The 21,711-nt window shown below is 28.1% G+C and overlaps 1 protein-coding gene across 1 annotated transcript in view; it reads left to right on the top strand.

Moving 5' to 3' along the window:
- The window catches only part of KrT95D (phosphofurin acidic cluster sorting protein KrT95D), a 55,816-nt gene that overhangs the window by 23,402 nt on the left and 10,703 nt on the right, over positions 1–21,711 (top strand). The window contains exons 2-15 of the mRNA XM_067263804.1: positions 3,595–3,682; positions 4,776–4,865; positions 4,933–5,052; positions 5,129–5,273; positions 9,369–9,556; positions 9,638–9,697; positions 9,793–9,938; positions 10,015–10,060; positions 10,183–10,239; positions 10,340–10,543; positions 13,700–13,908; positions 13,989–14,143; positions 14,258–14,480; positions 14,572–14,614. Of these exons, the coding sequence (XP_067119905.1) occupies positions 3,595–3,682; positions 4,776–4,865; positions 4,933–5,052; positions 5,129–5,273; positions 9,369–9,556; positions 9,638–9,697; positions 9,793–9,938; positions 10,015–10,060; positions 10,183–10,239; positions 10,340–10,543; positions 13,700–13,908; positions 13,989–14,143; positions 14,258–14,480; positions 14,572–14,614 (1,774 nt within the window). The remainder of the gene's footprint in view (positions 1–3,594; positions 3,683–4,775; positions 4,866–4,932; positions 5,053–5,128; positions 5,274–9,368; positions 9,557–9,637; positions 9,698–9,792; positions 9,939–10,014; positions 10,061–10,182; positions 10,240–10,339; positions 10,544–13,699; positions 13,909–13,988; positions 14,144–14,257; positions 14,481–14,571; positions 14,615–21,711) is intronic.

The following is a 21,711-nucleotide window of genomic DNA, read 5'->3' as shown; positions in this document are numbered from 1 at the left end:
AGCGATCGACCAAAATTGGTTTGGTGATCGACTGGTCGATCGCAATCGACTTGTTGGCCACCCCTGCTATATACTAATATTTTTTTTTTAGTTTTGTTGAACTCTGCTCTGTGGGCACTTTTCCTGTCCATTATGGGTTTGGCCAGACTTCAGTAGGATAACCAGATGATAAGGGAGGAGATTGGAATAAGGACAAGACGAGAAGTTAGAAGACTATTAATACATTAAATGATTTGATATTAATCAAGATTGAGGAACAAGCATAGAACATTATGTGCCTGATAATGCAATAAACTTATTCAATTATTTTCTTCATAAGAGACATACAAGGATATAAACATGCATAGTTACTCTTAATTAGTATGCTGTTATTATTAACAGTCAACATTAATTAATAAATTCAGTATTTCAAAAGATGTATAATGTATTACTGTAAAAGATGGATATTACTTTTTTGTTCATTGGCATGCACTTTCTGAATAGGCTATCAATATGATAAATCTGGCTACTACAAATTTTATTCTGATAGCAAGCTGGTTAGTAAAAATTTTTGAATTTTTCAAATCCTGACTGTTCTGTGCTTATTTTGTTGTATCTTGAATGTTTTGTTTCCTTGTGCCAAGACTTTACATGGGCCATTATAGTTTGGATGTATTCTTTTTTTCATTATGTCTAAGAAAAAACAAGAGTAGATTTCTGTAAATCTTCATGGATGAATGGATAATTTTTTTTGAGCACGTGAAGGAATTGGCCGTAGTTTGCTTATTGTTTCATGTAACTCCTATCAATGATGACAGGTATATTAAGAGGAATTCTCAGGAAGATTCTTCATCTTCCTGAGCCAATCAATCCAAAAACTGCTAATTTATTTATTTATTTATTTCATCTGCATTAGGAAATGTTGCTGGACAGCAGATCATCTCCCCTGATAAATAATAAGACCCATAACAAAAAAAGATAAAATACATAAAAAGAAAATCAAATGACATAATACAACATAAATGAAAATTGAAAAAAAAATATATAAATAAGACAGAATACACAAAAAATGTTTAAAATATTAAATATGTATAATGCTAAAAGACATAAAAATTTAAAACAATATGATAACTGAGCCAGAGTACAGGATATTGCCACAAAATTCATTTGCATAAAGTGCAAAAGAAATGAAATGCAATAGAATATGTAAATAAAGTTGCATTTACTAACCAATAAGGCTTATATAATATATGTCGACAAGATATATTGTAACAAAAAATCAACACAAAGCATGTCTTCTATATTGTTCATGTTTTTAGCTATGCAGTAGAAAAAGGATCTATGGGGAAATAGATAAGCAGTAGAAATGAGTAAAAATACAAGTTTACATAATTATAGATCAGAATTTTTAGCAAATTAAAATTTTATCATTACAAATATTAAAAAAAAGCCTAATTTATTGACTGATGTGCAATAGAAGTTTTTGCTTACATAAAAAGAAAAAATTCTATTTCTCTTGGTATATTGGCATAATGTATCTTCACTTTGTATACAGCAGTTGCAAGTCTGCCAAATTTTCCACAAGCAAGTCAATTTCCTGAGATGTGGGATATTTTTTGTCAGTTGGCAACATTGGTGGAAGTTGTATAGATTGCATTATATGGAATTTCAGCTTTGAGTATATATCTGAACTCGGGACCGAGACAAGTTCAATGATACCCTACTTTTGGACCGAAGACCAAAAATGAGAAAGTTATCATATTTACATTTTCTTGCCTTTCACAATGCATTCTACACCATTTTAGAGTTTTTCACTAGGTGGTGCTGCTTGTAGTTCAGTATATGTTTCCTTTTTTTTTTTCCTTTTGTTCAAGAAATACTGTGAATCAGTAACTAGTGACATTAAAACACTGGGTGGCTTGCCGGCGGCTCCCCTCTGGGAGGAGTCTGTCGAGAGCACGAACAGTTGAACGCCAGTGGAAAACTCTAAAATGGCATAGAATGCATTGTGAAAGGCAAGAAATCGTAAATATGATAACTTTCTTATTTTTGGTCTCCGTTCAAAAAGTATTGTGGAAGTTGTCTCAGTCCCCTGAGTTCAGATATATACTCAAACCTGAAATTCCATAGAGTGCAATCTATACAACAGCCACATTGGCCATAAATTCATTCAGCTGGTAAATCTTGCAGACTACCATTGTAAACTGCCTACAGGTCTAATAGAACAAGAAGAAGAGCAGTCATCTAATTATCTGACAAATGACATCTAAGAGTCATCTGGAGAGTTTTGTGAAAATGTTCTATTTCATTCACAACTGGATGGTGTGGTAAATGTGGATGTGTGTAGTATCCAAAAGAGATATCAAAGAGAGAGTTTGAATTAAACTTTGGTCTTGATCTGTAGTTATCCTTGCAAATGTGTCAAAATGACATGTCCATCCTCTACAGACAGCTTTCATTATTATTATTATTATTATTTTTTTTTTTTTTGAAATGTTGGCTATGGAAATGTATTCCTGCCATCTGGAAAAGTGATTGATGCATAATTAAACCCCTGAGAAAGTAGAAGAGGACAAACAATATCAATATGAATGTGCTCAGACCAGTGGCTAGGCATAGGTAATATGCCTGAAGAGTGGAGAATGTTTGTGGACGTTTATCTGCTAGATTGAAATACAAGTGTAAGTTCATTGAGAAATATCTGCTTTGATTGAGGGTCAAACAAATTGCTCTCTAACTATTTTTATATTTTAAAAAAAATCAAAAGTTTAAATGTTTAAAATTTCCATTATGTTTAGATATTAAAAAAATTACAGTAGAGCGTCGTTTATCCGAATCAATTGGGGATTGGAGTTGTTCGGATAACTGATTTTTTCGGATAACCAATTGTGTACAAAAAAATATATTAACCTATCCAATGTTGAAATTTTTCTCCGTTGCGTGTCGCTTCGTGTTGAATTTTTGTCGATTTTAAGCCTAACGAAAATTTTTATAATAATAATCGAGGCTATTGTATCGTTAAAAATTATTTCTGCATTTTGTACAAACAAAATAAAGAAATAATTTTTAACGATACAATAGCCTTGATTATTATTATAAAAATTTTCGTTAGGCTTAAAATCGACAAAAATTCAACACAAAGCGACACGCAACGGAGAAAAATATATTGAAAAATATAAAAACAAAAAAATTATACTTTAGAAGTTAATCTAGTATCAAAAACGTTCGATTCAGCATGACACAGTCCGACTGGAAAGCTTTCGGTTAATCGGTTTTTGGATAAACGACACACTACTGTATATCTAAAAATTGTTTTGTAATTTATTGATTTATTAATATTTAGATTAAAAATACATTGATAAAAATTTTGTCATTTATTCATTGCTTATTAGTGTTAAAATTTTCAAGATAATATTCTCCAATGACCATCCTTTTTAGTCAGTATAATATTTTAATTATACTTTTTAATTTAATCCATTTTAAAGGATTTGAAGGAATTTGCATGCTACAAAGAATCAAAATTTGGAATTTATTGATTGATTGTTCATATTTCATATATAGCAATGTTAAATCTTTTTTAAAGTTTTGCTTCATTTTCTCTTTATTATTTTTCAGGTTGTGTACACTAAAACTTACTCATCTCACTTTTCTAAAGGCATTTGCTAGTGATACAAGTTCAATAAATATATCAGTGAGAATGAAGGTAAATTGAACTATGTATAATTGTATTTATTTTTAATTTCATTTTTGAACTTAAATTTTCAAATTCTTACAATTTTTGAAAATTCAAAAGCCATAAATTTACTTTTTAAATTTAATACACTTAATTTTTTAAATGTTTTTTTTTTTTAGTTTATATTGTAAATTAAGGATATACAAAAATAAATGCTTATACTGTATATATCATTAACAATATATCTGCTTCCTTTCCAATATTTTATTGCATTAAACCCAATTTTAATTTTTATAAACTAAAAAGAATGTTGTTTTTTTTAATTTAATTTCATATATTTAATTGATAATCTTGTGATAATGTGTCATTTTATCTTACAACCATTATTTACAACCTTATCTTGTAAGTAGATCTTTTCATATACATTAGGGTTTTATTTATTAAATTTTAGTGAAAAAGACTATTTAATTAACAGTTTGATTTAACAAAATATAGTTTTATATAAATGTATTCAGTAATTGAATATTATTTTATAAATTAATATTCATAACTAATGAGTTGATAAAATAGTTAAAAATAATTTAAAATTCGAATTCCATAATTACTTCATTGCTTACTAAATATTACAATGAATTCTATTGCTTTATACTTGTATTATTCAAAATAAATACAGTCATATTTTCATATTACAAACTTCTATATAGTGAATTTCTGTGTATAATGAATTTTTCCATCAGGTCTTTTTAACAAATTACTGATAATGACATTTTCTTGATAAGAGTGAAATTTGATATTTTGTCCACACATTTTTTTGATATTTTGTTTAATTGCAATACAACCTAACTGAATGAAAATATTATATAATTAACAGTACCATTAGGTTCCATTTACAATATTATAGCTTGCAATGATAATATTGGAAGCTTTTTAAGTCTGTAAATATATTTGCAAGCTAATAAATTATAATTCTTTAATGAAAAGATGTAAATAAATTACGTAAAGAATTCATTTAAAAACTATTTGTTGGAATTTGAAATGTGATAAATTATATTTATAGTTTTTCAGTCTTTTAATTTCATTTATTTAAATATATATGCACTTTATTTATTTTAATTTTTTATAGAATTTCAAACATATTTTACGATCAAGCTCATTTATTGTTCCAAATGGAAGTCTGTTGGATACTCAGTTAGATTTGACATTTTCTTTACAGGTAACAAAAATAAATATTATTACAAGCTATTAAAATATTATTAAAATATAATTATTTTTAATTTCAGTACCCTCATTATATAAAAAATAATAATCTTTTACATATAATGCTTCAAAAAAGTAAACATAAAAATAGTGCTATGTTAGGATTTAAAACGCTTGCTGTTGGGGAAATAAACTTAACACAGGTATTAAATATAATTTTATAATAATAATTATTAAATAAAATTTGTTTAATAGCATTATATCATTTATATCATACAGGTATTACAAAGATGTGTTGATAATCAAGAACTTGAACTTCTTTTGGATAAAGATAAAAATGAAGTGATGGCACGTCTGACAATACTTTCACTATCAAGTCAACCAATTGATCATGATGAATCAGATAGACAAAAAGTACTTGCAGGTATATTATATTTTTATGTAACAGGAAATATTAATTATCCTCTTTAATATATGAAAAAATTGTTATCTTGGTTGCATGTTAGTCCATTTGTCAACCATATGTAACAGTCATAGAAAATATAGATCCTGCATTTCAAATTCAATAGTTGAAATATTGACAGTGTTTTGTGTTTTGGATATTATATTTAATAATTTTAACTTAAAAGTCATACCAATATTATACTAATACAGGATAGTTTGTTTAACTAAGCAGTTTGTCAGTTTCATTTTAATTTAACTATCTTCTAGGAACTTTGAGAATAACTTGTGTAAATATAATAATGTAATATGTTATAAAATTAGCCTATTTAAAAAATTAACAATTTTTAGAACCATAGTTTTTTCTGTGTATTATATTATATTAATAAATTTTTACATGATTATGTGAGAAGCTGGGGGTTAGAGAGTGATGCTCTAAACCCTTTTTTCGATGTCAGGATCAAGTGTCGCTGGATGGCTTGGTTTTGATGATTAAGGTCAGAGATGGGAAAATCATAGAATTTTCCTCTCCTGTCAGGTCTGATGCCAGTTAAGATAAATTTACATGTCTTAACTCCCGATGATACTTGTCATCCAAAGATTGACGTTTAATATTGAGGGCAGAATTGCGGGTACATTGACAGGCGTCTGAGTAAAGACAGGTTACCAGGTTAACAAACAAAAGTTTAATAACCTAAATGAGTACAATAAACTAGTACACTAAGTTACATGCAGACATAAACAACATAAGGTCCAGTACTATGACTACAGACTAAAATTATTGGTTATACTAATTCTAGCTTTGTTCAAAGTGATAATGGGGGAGACTATCTACTTAAGTTTATATTGACAGAGAGAGAGAGCGTTTACATCAATCTACATAATTTACCTCTGGTAGGCGATCAGTTGGCCTCTGGTAGTATCGGATCATCATTGAAAGAGAGTACAAGAACTGGTGAGATGAGGGTGGTGACATACGAGCTTCTGTCCAGCATCTAGGCGGCGTCTGCTATCCTACTTGTATCGGGTCCACCTCAAAGGTCGGGTGTGTGGCCGTTATATCCCCATCAGGTGGGGGAATTCAGTCTCATGACTTTGTTGTCTAGTGATGACAGTTCAAATGTGTCATTGCTGGGCCGGCTAAGACGGTGGGAATTAGACTTGTTGTTCTCTTTTTGCCATGGAATTATTTAAGCCATCGATGTTCCCACGTGTCAACAACTGGATATTGGTGACGATTTGGAACAATTGTTGACAGTTTGACTTAATATTTACTTATCCTTTATTTATCGATCCCATGGGAGATGGAAATACCGTAAATCGGGAAAAGGTTTTTTCCCCATGTTAGCGCTAATCAAACAGTTAACTCCTGGATCTCAAAATTATCTTAACCTGACAGTTTACAATGATTATGCCAAACATGAATGAGCACCTTTTATTTGCTTCTATTTGCATAATAAGAGTTTACGACAAAACTTTTCAAAAACTTTAAACAATAACAGTAATCTATTTAATCTATATATATTTAAAATTTTATATATTTATTAATTCAGCTACCAAATTAATTATTAGCATCATTGTGAAAGGAAATATATATATAATATATATATATATACATGTGTGTGGGGTGCTTACAGTTTATATGCTATAATTGATAAAAATGGTTGAGTTAGTGATCATGTTTTTTATATTTTTTAATATGGATACGATTTCTGATATTTGAATCTGGAATTTAATATTATCTACTATAGGTTATTTAGAAATATATACAGTGGAATTTCACTGATTATTTACAAATCATTCAAATGCAAATAAATTCAAATTATTACATGCAAGTTCAGTAGTATTATTATTTTCATGTTTTCTTATATCCATTGAATCAAACCAAAATTCAGAAAATTGTTAGATGATGATGTAGAATATGATTTGTTTTTATTTTTCGTGTATTTTATGATATATGATTTTTCTATATTCTTACATGGTCACATTAAATAATGATTTGAAATAGCATGGCACTCATTACTAATTGTGTTTATTCTTTTCACATTATTCTACTTTACTTTTGAATTTTTTTAAGGCCTGAAATGAAATTAATTGTTAGTACTTGGTTACTTTTTTGGTTGGTTACTTTTTTATGTAGAATTTGTTACTGTAGTTAGTTTCCTTCACATTTTCATATTTAGATAATCAAAACAGAGTTAAAATTACATTGAATGTTCTGCTATTCAAAATGTGTGACTAATTAGTCCAGTACTATTAACTTTCACTATTTACTCAATGCAAATTGATGCAATGACAGTCTGTCATCTATAAGATTAATGAAAAATCAAAAATTTAAAGCATGTTTTTTAATTATAAATCTGATTATTTATATTTATCTTATATTGATTATTTAGTAATTTAAACATCTTAATTAAATTAAAATATGAAAAAAATTATTTGATATATATATTAGTTCTGTCAATTAAAAAGTTTCAGTTAATTATATTTATTTTAATATAATGAAGTTAATTTTAATTAAATGAATTTTAGAATAAGATTAAAATAGAAAACTTGTTTTAAATGATTCATCACCTAATTGTGTTCTAATGATAGTGACCTTGACTAATACATCAGCCTCTTGTTGCTTGTAAGTTAATAGTGCATTGTGATTGTATCAACAAGTGTTTCATTTATTTTATTGCTCTATCTACAACCTAATTTTTCAATTGAAACTTGTAATTCAATTTATTTATTTTTTTATTGAAAATATTATATTTAAAATGATTTCATAATAAGAAAGGATGGGAATATTCACATTAAGTAATAATCTTATTATAAACATTTAGAATTTTTCTTTTTTACAGTAATGATTGCAATTTTATTTATGATTTCTTTAAATTTAATAGTGTGGCAAACGTTTAGCATTATGCATTTTTGACTGTTCAAATTTTTCAAATATATATAATTACTTTTTGTTTTAATTGATACAGATTTTTCTTAGTCTACAAAATATTTTGTAGTCATTCGTAAGCCACTTCCATTTCAACAAAATCACAGTTCTGTATATTCATCTCTTTGAGACACATTAACTGTATCTCAAAGAATCTACAGAAAGTAATTCTGAATACAGTAGATCATATAGGATGATAATATAACGATTACTGCAATTGTGTTTCCTGTAGTTATAGTGTAGTTTGACAATATGTAATTTTTAGTATGAATTATTGTTATTATGCATATTTATTAGTGAATATTTTCTCTGATAGTTTCACTATCGTGAACCATTTACCTGAAACAAATTTGTTTACATCCAGATTTAAAACTTGAAAATAATTTCCTCAAATTTTATTATTTTATGAATTTTCAAAAATTTGACTAACAGAATATTGTCAAAAATTCTAAACAGTTTAACACAACTAACACACTGCTAATTTGGTGAAAACAGGCTTATAATAGAGCAAAGTATCAATGATATTTTTATTGCAACTTAACTAATTTTAGTGAAACTAAAACATTTAAACCGAAAACTTAAAAATTACTGTATCTGCAATTATTTTATGTCATAATTTTCATTTACTTTTTTTGTCCTTTTTCTTCTTCACATCACAATAAAAAAATTTTTATGTAAATCATTATCTATCCTTTTTTATAAACAATAAATTTGAAAGTTTTCCAATAAGTTTTTTACTACAAGAGAGTTGGAATAAGTGAACTTCAGTTATGATCATACTTTATGCCAGTTATATTGAATTGAATAAGTTTTGTTTGTTACAAAGTTACAAAGAAATATTATATTTTTAATTGTTTTGGGACTGTCACCTGCGGACATTTTAAACTGTTTTACATATTTGTGCAGAGGCATAGCCTCTAAAGAAGTGTCTCTGCAATGGAAATAGTTTGTTCCTGGTGATTGGACATGGCAAGTAGTGAAGATAGGACTAGTGTCCATCTGTAACTTATTTTTACTTTTTATTAAGTTTTGTTTGTGTTTATTTTAAAGAAATGAAGGCTTAAACTTGTTTAATAATTTAAATACTTACTGAATTAACATTGGTTAAAAATGATTAAAAATAATAATTATAAATGATGATTTTAGATTCACAGAGAGTTGCAGAAGTTGATAATTTTACTGATGAAGAATATAGCTCAAATGAAGAAGGATGTGACAGTGAACCAACCAGAGTTGCAGTTTCTGCTCATAGTGCACAAAATGGGAGGAGACGATCTCATTTTCAAAAATTTTTAAATCCACAAAGTTCAGAATCTCGATCTGATACCTCAGATGTATGATTACTATTTCAAAATATTTTATGATCATAAGGAATTTTTTATTTTATAGTTATTGTCAATGTGTCATTGTTTTAGCGTAACATCAAACAGAAATTTGCTGCTCTGTTAAAAAAATTTAGAGTTCCTGAAACAGAAGTAAGTTATACCTGAAAATATTTTTAATCTATTAAGTTTATTGATGCTGTATGGTTATTATAGAATAAAAATTGAAAAAAGAAAATCAATTTCAGAGTTTTGGACAAGGGTATGATGTTATTCCAGAACATGATCCTAAAAACATGAGGGATCTTTTTGATGAATCAGAAGATCTAACAGACAGTGAACCAGATATGGATGATGACGCTAGCATATCTTCAGCACCCAAACCTGGTTTAAGGTATTATTTTGGAAGTGATTTTTTAAAATATATTTGTATACCAAATATTAAATTATAAAATTGAAATTTGTTTTAGGCCTTTTTTTTCATCTGGTACATTAACACAAAGTGATAAGAATAAAGTAAGTCACACATCTCATTCAATGTATTTATATTAAGTCATTTTTATGCTACTGCCAAAGATTAAAATTTTTAGTATTTTATAGTAATCAGAATATTTTTCAGTTTTGTGCCTATATTTCAGATTATTTCGGAATTACATGAAGATACGTTAAGAAAAGCTGAAGGTGATAATTTTCAGGTAATAGTAAAATTTTTATATATTATTGATTTTTGTGGCTGTATTTTGTTGCATATTTCTAAATCACTCTTCTTTTTCATTTTACTTATAATTTTTATAGGAATCTGGTACAGATCAAGAACATCCAGATAGTGTTGTAAGTAGTCCACCTAGAAATTCAACAACATCAGTTCATTCTACTAGAAGCAAATTGTTTGCTCGAGAAAAAAGTACTTCTACATCTAAAGAAAAATCTAGTGTTAAAGAAAGTAAAGATAAAAGTGGTACAGAAAAAGTTTTAACACCAAGGGATACTGAGAGCAGTGTAAGAACTATTATATTTAAAAACTTTTTAATTAATGTAGATGGATTGATTTTTCTGATGTCTCATTTTTCAGCATAAATTGTTTACTAACAATATTTTTTACATATTACTTTTAAACTATTATATTTTAATTGATTAAAAACAAATATATTTTATTTGCTTTGGAAGTAATGCATCTTAGCAATATTATTTTTAAATGTTCCTGCTTATTTTGAGAAGTAATTGAAAATGGGAAAAACAAAAAAAAGAAAAACATTTTTTTTAAGATGAATAATATGATTTTTTCATATACTAATAGCATAGTCATATTTTCTAATAGCTTTCTAAAAATACAAACAGTTGTCTTCTATTCAAAATAGAATTATAAGAAATAAAATTTTTAAGTTTCTATGCTCAACTTGAATTATGATTTTATTCAATAACCATCTTGTAACATTGGGAAAATAGTGGTTTAAATTGTATTTATAACTTATTAGCTATATTTTAAGTCAAAAACCATGATGATTAAAATTTAACATTAGCTGGGACTAAGTTTCAGCTTAGATCTGTTGACAGCTCGATTGGTATAGGTGTGGCCCGTAGGTGCTATTGTCAGTTAAGTTTTAGACTGTGAAACCAGAAATTATTATTATTAGACTGAAAAAATTATAAATAAAAGTAATTTCTATACATTTGAATCTGTCAACTGTAAATACAAAAACTAATTATTCTCTCTAGTTTTGAATTTAAAATAAAGGGGGGGTTTCATTATGAATGTATTGAAATCATGATGTCCACTATGTCTTGCAAGTTACCAATAAATGAATCATAGTAGATTGATGTGTTGTCCAGGAAATTTGTGCTGATTTTTAAATTTAATAGTAATTATAGTACAGCACATTTCTTTTTTGGTTTTTATTATGCACAATTACAAGGATAAGTCTAAATGAACAAAATGGCTTATTAAGAATATAATTGTAACTCACTTTAAAAATAATCTCACAGCTTATAAAGTACTTATTCCACCATTGCATCAGATGTTTGACTTTTCTTATGTAGAAGTTGGTGGATTGCTGACAAAATCACTTCTGAACTGCATCCTGCAGCACTTCATCTAAGTGAAATCTGTGACCCTGAAGAGGCTTCTTCAGTTTCCTAAAACTATGAAAGTCACAGGAGACAAATTTGGACTGTATGTCAGATACTGCAGTGTTTACCAGTTAAATTTGGACAGGCAATCCTTGACCAATACCCACTCCCACACTGAAAATTATTATGAAGAAGAATGAGCAATTATTTATTGTGACATTGTCACAATGCCAGGCTGCAATTTTTAATCATATTTTTAATTTATTCAACTTAAAATATATGCTCTCCACCACAAATTAGTAGTGACTTGCCCCTGTACATCATACTTTACCTTTAACAATAGTCATGCCAGTCATCTAACTCCTTTCAGGGAGAACATTTTTAATTGAAATAACATGACTTCCAGTTTGCACCAGAAGTTTGTATATAGTTAATTGGAACCTCCTGCCCCTAAGCTTTCATATCTGGTCTCTTTTATCTGTCTAACCTTGTTCTCAAAATTACAGAAAGATGGATGGATGGATGACAGTGGGTTTACAATTTTCTTTTAAATTGCAGCCCAATGACTTCTGTGGTGATCACTCCAGCTTGTTTCGACTTAATAATTGATGTTCAGAAATTTCAGAGTTTTTGTCATAAAGCAGCATGTATAGTATTTCCATGTGCAAGGAACCCAATCAACAGTAGGCCCTTTCAGTCAAAGAGAAGGTCAACATGATTTTCTGTGAATTTTGTCTGCATTTCCTTTGACTTCTTTGGCAACAAAGACAACATATGTTTCCATTGGCTACTTTATCATTTGCTTTCTGGTTGATGATAAAAGCACAACATTTTATCATGTAACAATTCTTGAAATGGCACGCTTCCTTCTGATACCAGAGCAAATGTTTTAAGGCAGTTGATGATCAACAATTTTCAAGATGTGGACTGGAAAGGAACTTCTAGGCTTCTGCTGGACTGCATACATTTTTTTTCTTAGAGTTGCAGGCTTTAAGCCTACTGACTCCAACATACTCAATAACTACCAGTACACTTGCTACTAATATAATAAATGCTAATGATTGAGTATATGCTTAAAACAGTCCTGAGCAACCTACTTTGGCAACATAATTTTATTTTTTTGTTTCTCTCTTGTGCCATTATGCAACACTAATTAAGGTGATATTTGTGATAAAGAACATTTAAACTAAATTTGACCAGTAAAAGATGAGAATAAACTAACTAATGTGTATATTACTAGTTTGCAATATGCAAACTGTCCATTCAATCTATAGAATTTTTTGTACGAAAAAAAAATTGACCTGTTTATGTATGTGTAAAATTACTTTCATTACTTGAGCTCTCTGACTTTATATTTATTTTCCAACTTTTGCTATTAAATATTTTTCAACTAATTGGCTAATGAGCCAGGAGAATAAGGAAGAAAGCATGATGTATTCTTGATTACCTATTTTATAATAAATTTTTAATTTGTATTATTTAGTAATTAAAAAAAATCAGTTTGAACTTCCTGGACTTCCTTGTCATTATTGATGAAAAGTTGTCATTAAAAACATAACTAAAATGGATAGACTCAAATGAAAATTGGAGACTATATAGCCGACATATTGTAAAAAATTTTGAAAGCAAAACAATTAGGAAATGTCAAATTTGATTATCAATAGGATGTTTCCCACGCCAAATATTGTATTCTAAATTGAAGAAAAACACTGAGATCGGCGTTATGTCCTTTTTTTCCACAAGCACTTTTGATGCACTTATGGATGTCATCATCAGGCAAAAACGAAACTTAGTGAAAAAATTGAACAGAAAATAATCTGACAAAGAACAGAATGCTTAAGAATTTGAATTAAAACTTCTTTCCAAACCATTAGGAACACACGTCAAACCTTCAAAAATGTTCAAACTTGCACGATAATTTTGAATAAAATTTGATTAACAAAATGGCTTTATAATTATATAGGAAAATACATAAGTATGGGTGATAGTCAATTAAAATGAACGAACATGAATAAAAAATATATATATTATAAAGTTTTTAATTTATTGATCAGTATAAATAATTTTATATAATTTTTGTATTTTTAGCCACGTAAAATAGTACTAGAACAACTAGCAAAAATATTTCCATCGGACGAAACTATACCTGAACATTTTCTGCTTGTGAGTGTATTGGATGGAATTGGTCTTTGTCTAGCACGGTTACTTCAAGAGAGACAACAGTGTGTGGTTGCAACTGCTTCATTTGCTGACTTGCGTGCTTCTTTAGTTTGTTTAGTCAATAAAATACAAAAATTGTAATAACCTAATTTTGTTTTTCATTGAATATTTTTATTATTTCAAAATTGTGATAATTAAATTCTAATATAAATAATAGTTGCTACTGCAACTCAAGAGCTCCATCAACAATAAGGATTGGAGTGTTAGGACAGGATAGCTTTGTGAATTCAGTGGTTCGCCTGTATGTGGAATTATTTTCTACCAGACCTCCAGAATGGCAAAATTATATTAGATTTTTTATAGTTCCTTTAGGTATGAAATGCTTATTTAATGTATATTCATTTTTCATGGTTTTTATATTCATTTTTATAACAAAAATAGCAAAGATTTATTTTTTACTGATTAGTTTTCTATATGTAATTTCAGGAATTGGTAGACTAGGAAAGTACTTTGCTAGTATTGATGATGATTATGAAGATAATTTTGTAGAACAGACATGGAAAGATATTCTTGATAATTGCAATTTTGAATCAGCTTCAGGACCAGAAGCAGAGCAAGCTGTTAGTAGAATTTTAAATTATTTAACATGTGCCAACTCATTATTACAATTACCCATAGCGGAGGCAATGATCACATTTAAAGATCGAAGGTAAGTATAAGGTTCATTTTTATTCAGTGTTTTGTATGTATGTATAACATTTTGCATGTATAAATTAAATTCTTTTAAATTTCATTTCTAGCTCAGAAGATGATTCCTCACCAACATTTATTCCTTTTGTCACTGTAAGTATTGAAAATCTATTTGTTAAACTTCTTAATAGTCCAAATTAGGCTCAGTAAAACTTAGTATTATTTCTTAATTTAATTTAATATTAAAAATTATATTTTTCAATATTCATAATCAATTATTTTTCATTAAAGCATCCAAAAATAAAGTTGTTATTTAGTGCACATAAATGGCACAATTAATTTTAAAGATTTGTAATATAAATAATGGCTATGTATGATTAAAGAATCAGTTTAGTGTAATCATATTGAAAGCAATTGTGAAAGAAAACAACAACACTTTTAAAAATAATAAAATACAGTACAACCTCTGAATAGCGGACACCGTCGGGACTGAGAAGTTCTTGCTATTTAGAGGTATATGTCAGCATCCTTATTGTATTTTAACCTGGTTGTTATAAAGTGAAGAATACTATAGATTACAAGAACATCAAATTTGCATTAGGAATGTGAAAACACCAAAAAGTATACATAGCATATATAATTATAAATATATATATATATATATATATATATATATATAATATACATATACATATACATCATTAAGGTAGGTAAGGGTTGCACTCATTGATATAGCCCAAAAGCCAGAAATGGAAAGAAGATATAAAGGGGGGTGTGGGAAGAAGTTAGAGTGAAGGGGAAGTAAAGGAAGATAGGAAAGTGAGGGATTCAAGGGTACCTGCATCGCATTTATTAAAACAAAAACAAAATACAGAATACATAAATGTAAACATTGACAAACATTGAAATACAGAGATATGGATTGGTGTGACAATAAGAGAACACATATACATATACAGTATATTATTTATCTTTTCAGCTGTAAAAAATCATATTTTAATTGAATTCTAAATAGCAAACAGATGGTATGGGAATACTTTAATTAAATGGAACATAAAAATTACAACAAAACATAAACGTTGATTAATTATTAATTCATCAAAAACGACCTGAGCAGAAGTAATGAAAAAGAAAACTGAAACTGTTATTATGAACAGGATGGGTAGACAAAAGTTGGTTTAGGTGAAGAGAGTTTGAATGTCGAGTTACAAAGGCAAATTGCTAGCCACTTCAAGGGGTGGGAAATGTGTTTGATATTCTTGCATTTATAACATCATTTATGATCTAAGCTACTAATAAAAATTAATATAGTGATCTGTCTGTGTTGTAGTTATCAAATAGGTGTAATTTTTTCAAACATTTTTTACTTTTTTCAATAAATGATTTATTAAAAATTACTTTAGCCACCACAAAGCTGTTAAGATCATAAATGCCAGAAAATCTAATATCTTCCTACATTTTAAAGTGGTTAGCAAATCGCTTTCATAACACGATCTTTGAACTCTCACCAAATAAACACTGTTGTTTTAACCTTAAAACTGTTTCTTTTTCTGTGCTACTACTGTGCTATGGTTCTTGTTGAATGAATGAATAACTTCGGAAAAGTTTATGGTTTCTTGGTACCATAAGCTTAATTCCAACAATAAGACAGAAGTTTAATAATGTTAATATGTATGACGATAAATGGTGATTGACAACATAACCAAATTAGTCTTCTCTAACAGATAAAGAATATTGTTTGGCTTTTAACAACCTGTCCTCCCCCCACTATTCCTATTTTAAGCCAGTCTTTATTCAATGCCTATGGTCAAAATTTGTCCTCTGAAAGAGTATTTGAACCGATTCTTTGTATTAGATTTAAAATATTTTGTACGTAACTAATTCTTTTAGAATATGGAAAGTGGGACTTTTTGTTTTCGTAAGGTAGGTTATGGACAACAACGTCTGCTATTTAGAAGTAAATATTATGGACATCCTATTTGAAAGGTCTGGGGATTGTAAAAATATCTGTTAAATAGAGGAGTGTCCATTAATGGAGGGTTCACTGTATTTGCAAAAAGATGATAAAAATATATTAAATTAAAATAAAACAATATAAAATCCAACATTTTTAATGCAAAAAGTTATTAGTAAACAATAAATGAACAAGGATGGATACTTTAAAAAGTGGTTATTTTTCTAAATATTTATTAGTAACTTTTTTAATTTAAGCTATTGAGAATGACAACAGTATATTAGTTTCTTCTTTATTTTTCCTAACTTTTTCTAAGTATATCTTTCTTTTCTAATTTATTATTTTGATTTAAATATTGTTTTTTCTTTACCTATATATTGTAAATTGCTATATTTTTCAAAGTTTAATACATATTAGGACATGACAAAGTGTAAATTTTTGTTTTTGTTGTTAATTATCTTATGTAATAAAAAATAAGAAAAACAGTTGTAGGCTTTTATAAATCCCCATTCAAATTGTCTGGAAATTGTGGTTCCTCTAGAAATTTTGAGAATTATTGTTTGAATAACAAGCTAAAATAAAAAGTCAGTATTGAAAATTCCAAATATTTATTATGAAGAGTCAGAAATATTAAACAATATGACACACCCACACAGTATTATATCATTAATAAAAATGTAGAAAAAAAATACAAAAACTTAGTTACAAATTCGTTCATAAATTAATGATTGTTAAAATTAAAAATTTGGCTGATAGTATTTATGTTAAAATACAAAATATATAAATATAGTGAAGCTACAAAAATATCTTTATTCTCCATTGTTCACAAACACCAGTGACAGTTTAAAACAATTTTCACTTATGGAGATAACTTTTTATTTGAGACTGTGCCTCTGCCAAAATAAAAGGAAAAATATAAATAAAAATATGTCCGTAATTGTAAATTGTTTTGGACTGTCACTGTTGTTTGTGAACAATGGAAAATGAAGATATTTGACCTTTTCTTCTCAATATATTTAACAAAATGTGTAATTGCCTTTCACTATTGACTCTAATATTGCTAGAATTTGCCTGGGCTTTCCATCTTTTATTGGGAGATTTAAATATTTTGATCGGTTAATATATCTATATAATTAAAAATGTAAATGTTTGTTTGTTCCTAATAGCTAATCTCCAAAAGTTCTTCACCGATTGCTTTGAAATTTTGACACAACGTTGCATTCGAATATGCACGTGTTTTTATATAATATAGATGTCAAAATTCCCCCTCGCGGGGGAGAGGGACAAAATTAAGGCTTACCGTGAAGAACTAGGCTTCTATTATACTATTTTAGATGTGGTTTTTTGCATTTTAATAGGGTATGTCAAGAGAATGTACACTAAAAAGGGATTTTTCGGAATTCCCCCTCTGCGGGGGAAGTGTTATACATTTATAATAGATACTTTTTGAGCCACAGCAACGCGTGGCGGATACTGCTAGTTACAAATATTTTTATGGTCTTATTTATCAAGATTGGCTTTCGCTTCAAATTCCATAAAGAAAACTTTGCTCATTTACTTATGTTTTTACTCTTTTTTATTGTCTAAATCTATCCCAACAATCTTCTATTCTATAACACAAAACATAAAAATTCATCAAAATTATTAAGATCTTGATCTCCCTGATTTTAAATTAAAATGTAAAAAAGTGCTGTATCTCTTGAGATTTGTTACCTATTTTTATTTTATTTGTTTTAAGGGATGTTGTTTGTTCTTATGATGTATGTTTTTGTAGGGGGGCAGAAATCAAATGTCTGTCCAGACTTTTCCTGTAAATTTAGTGAAATATAATATAAATATTTTTGTAGCTTCAATATATCTATATATTTTAATATGAAGGTTAATGCTGAATCTTGGAAACAAGCTTTTGAAAAGTCTCTAGTTAAATGCCATACAGGTTAATTCTAAATTCCAATTTAACATTTTTTAATTGATTGCTATATTTATTTTTAATATAAACTAGATTTTTGTACAAATAAATGTTGGGGAATGGTATATTAAAATTTTCATAGCTTTTATATGTTTTCTTTGCTTACAATAAGAGAAGTCTTGTATTCATTTTGTTACTATTCATTATGAAAAGTTTACAGATTCAATTTTTACTTGTGTCTGAAACTGGAAAAATAATTATGGAAATTATCATACAGGTCTAGTAAAAATTAGGTAAAGCTTTCAAAAATTTCATCAGAGTTGGAATCAAAGAAATTTTGGAGATAAAAAGTAAAGAAAAAACACATGCATGATTTGAGTATAAGCCCACATTGAAATCATGAATTTACTTACTTATTTAATCATTAATTTTTGTAAACTGACAAAAATCTTGTGACATATTCGGACTCAGAGTAAATCACAAGGATACCTGGAGATTCACAGACTGTAGGTTAAGGATGAATGGATTAGATCAGCCATCATGACCTTTTTTTTGGCTGCAGCTTCCTTTTGAGCTTTTCTTAACTTTTATGGCTTTCTCTCATTTTTTTCTATTACCACATTTCTATGATTTCCAAAAACATACTGAACCAATGTATGTTCTTCTAAAATACATATCTTTCGTCAATACCTATCAAATGTAGACACATTTTCCAATTTCTTAGTGATTTACAGATAAAGTTGAGAAAAATAAACAATGATCAAAAATTATATTAAACATTGGGTAAATAAAAAAAAAACAAAGAATTTAAAAGAAATGAGACAAGGAGAGTACTGAAGTAAGTAATAAAAGCCAATCAAGTGCATTAGTGATGAATAAAAAGATTTATAAATAAATTTTTAAAATTTTTATTAAAAAAGTTTTAAAAAATTCAACAATAAAATATACACATATAAAAATAATAAAAGTTGAAGTCTAAATGCAAATAAAATTTGCTGTCTTGCATTCTTTCTAATCACAGGAACACAGTTAGTGCTAGCAGTCAATCTTATATTTCTTTTCCAAATGCACTTGGTCACTACTGATGCACACAACTACTGTATATTCCAGTGACTAGGCTGAAAGGTAGTAGAGGAACATAGAAAAGGTTTTGCCTGTTCTTATCTTCAATTCACACACACACCATAAAAGACTTAGCATAAAAGTCTTTAAGTAATTAAAATAGTCTTGTAATATTGTATGTACAGTACAAAGTGCATTTTCAACAGTTGCAATCATCTCAGCTATGCTGATGAATTTTAATCATCTTCCCAAACTAAATATATTGTCATCTGCAATAGAAGTTTCTTTTCATTTATGGAATACATTGGTTATAGAACATGTTCTATAACCTGTACAAACACAAGATACATTGATCTTGTATTTGCTAATAAATTGGCATTCCATGAATGAAAAGATATACAGTTTAACCCGATTATAACATCATCGGATGTAACGACAACCCTAATATAACACGAAATTTTTATCAGTCCCACAATTTTACTATACTAGATAATGTTAAAAAACCCACTTGTAACGACATAAAACCCTGTTTTAACGTCATATTTGAAGCACTCCCAAATTTACAAAATTAGATTAAAAATTTTATTTAGCAAAAAAAATACTACATGTTCAGTCCTAGAGTCAGAGTTCACTTTCCTATAACGACTGTAGGTGGTGCTCTTTCCACCTGACTTCAGTGGGGTGAAATTCGCCACTTTTAAACGACGTGACGATTGGTTATTACATACTCATTTTTAAATTACTTCATGCTAAATTGTTAAATATTCTATTATTTTTAATATAATATATTATATCAAATAGTTTACAAAGAAATAATTGAATTATTTTTAATTAGCATACATTAATTTAACCTTTCGTTGCCTTTTGATTCAACATTATTCTCAAAACTGGAAGTTCCGCCATTATTGAAACTTAAGACAAATAGAAATTTCTTATAAAATGTAATTTTTAAAATTTTTAATTACATCAATGTAAACTTAGACATAATAATGTAAATAAAGTTTATTTAAACGTGTAGGTTGCATTTTTATACATACGATAATAAATTCTTACTATCATGATAGATACAGTATACTGTATTACCATTAAGAAATAATTTTACAGTAATACAATGTAAAATTAGAATGGAGTTCATAATAGATCCTTAAACACACTTGGTACGTTTTATCGGACTGAAATTATGACCCCGCAAATAACGACACTCAGTTATAACGTCAAAAAATTGCCAGTCCCATGGATGACGTTATAAACGGGTTAAACTGTACTTCTATTATAGATGACAATAAATTTATTTTAGGGAAGTGATTAGAATTTATCAGCAATAGCTGAGATGATTTCAACTGTCATTTGTTGATGAGTATGTCTTGTCTCTAAAATCACGCTACTGTTAATGGCTGCACACCTTAGAGGTATGAAGGAGTACATGTCAAGAGTTGCAATTTGGCACAGAGTATTTGGTGCCCAAATCATGCACACACAAAATAAACCAGACTTGTATGTAGTCATGGGACTGAGAATTGGGTCAAAATAAAATATGAAATGCTGAAAATGTTTCTACAAACAGGTGAGATTTGCGCATGCGTTGCTTGTGCTCTCCAAGACATAGTCTCGTCCCAAAAATGGCTTTGCTATTTTACTTGATTAAAAACATTTTTTTTTTTGGTCTCTGGGAACCTCATTAAATTTGTGACTTTTTGGAGTAAACTCATCATGGGCATTCTGAATTTCCCTCTCATTAGGGACTTCAAACTGCTTGATAAACACCATGAGTGTTTATCAAGTTTTTAAAAAATTTCTTAGGTGTTCTGAGTTAAATATCAATTAAAAAACAATTAAACTTATAATAATCGCTATTACAACTCCTTTTCAAAAGATTAGAAATTTTGTCATTAAAAGTATGATGTTGATATTTAAAAGTGAAATACTATTTATATATACAGAAATCTTTCTATTTACTTCCTTAATTAAACAAATAAATATGTTATAAAATGCATCAAAAGTTTTAACTTAAAACATTTATTAGATGAACCATACTTGTTTCATAAATTTAGAAATGCAATAATATGCAGATTACTTTACATATTTTGTTGACCAAAAAAATTAATAAAAATATACCAAGAACAATTACTAGGCATAGATTACAAGATTTAAGATTCCATTCAAGAGTTCCAAAGATTAAACCTCATTTAACAAAAAAGAGTTAAAGTTTAGTGGGCAAAGGATCACCTCACTTGGAGTGATGACGATTGGAAAAATATAATGGATGTGAATCCATTTTTTGTCTTAATTTTGGAGATCAAGGACCATGTATTATTAGAAGAAAGG

Source organism: Centruroides vittatus, unplaced genomic scaffold, assembly GCF_030686945.1.
Source record: "Centruroides vittatus isolate TY-2023 unplaced genomic scaffold, ASM3068694v2 contig_18, whole genome shotgun sequence".
Lineage (NCBI taxonomy): Eukaryota > Metazoa > Arthropoda > Arachnida > Scorpiones > Buthidae > Centruroides > Centruroides vittatus.
The sequence above is the reverse complement of the archived record's forward strand: the minus strand, read 5'-3'. Positions and strand labels throughout refer to the sequence as shown.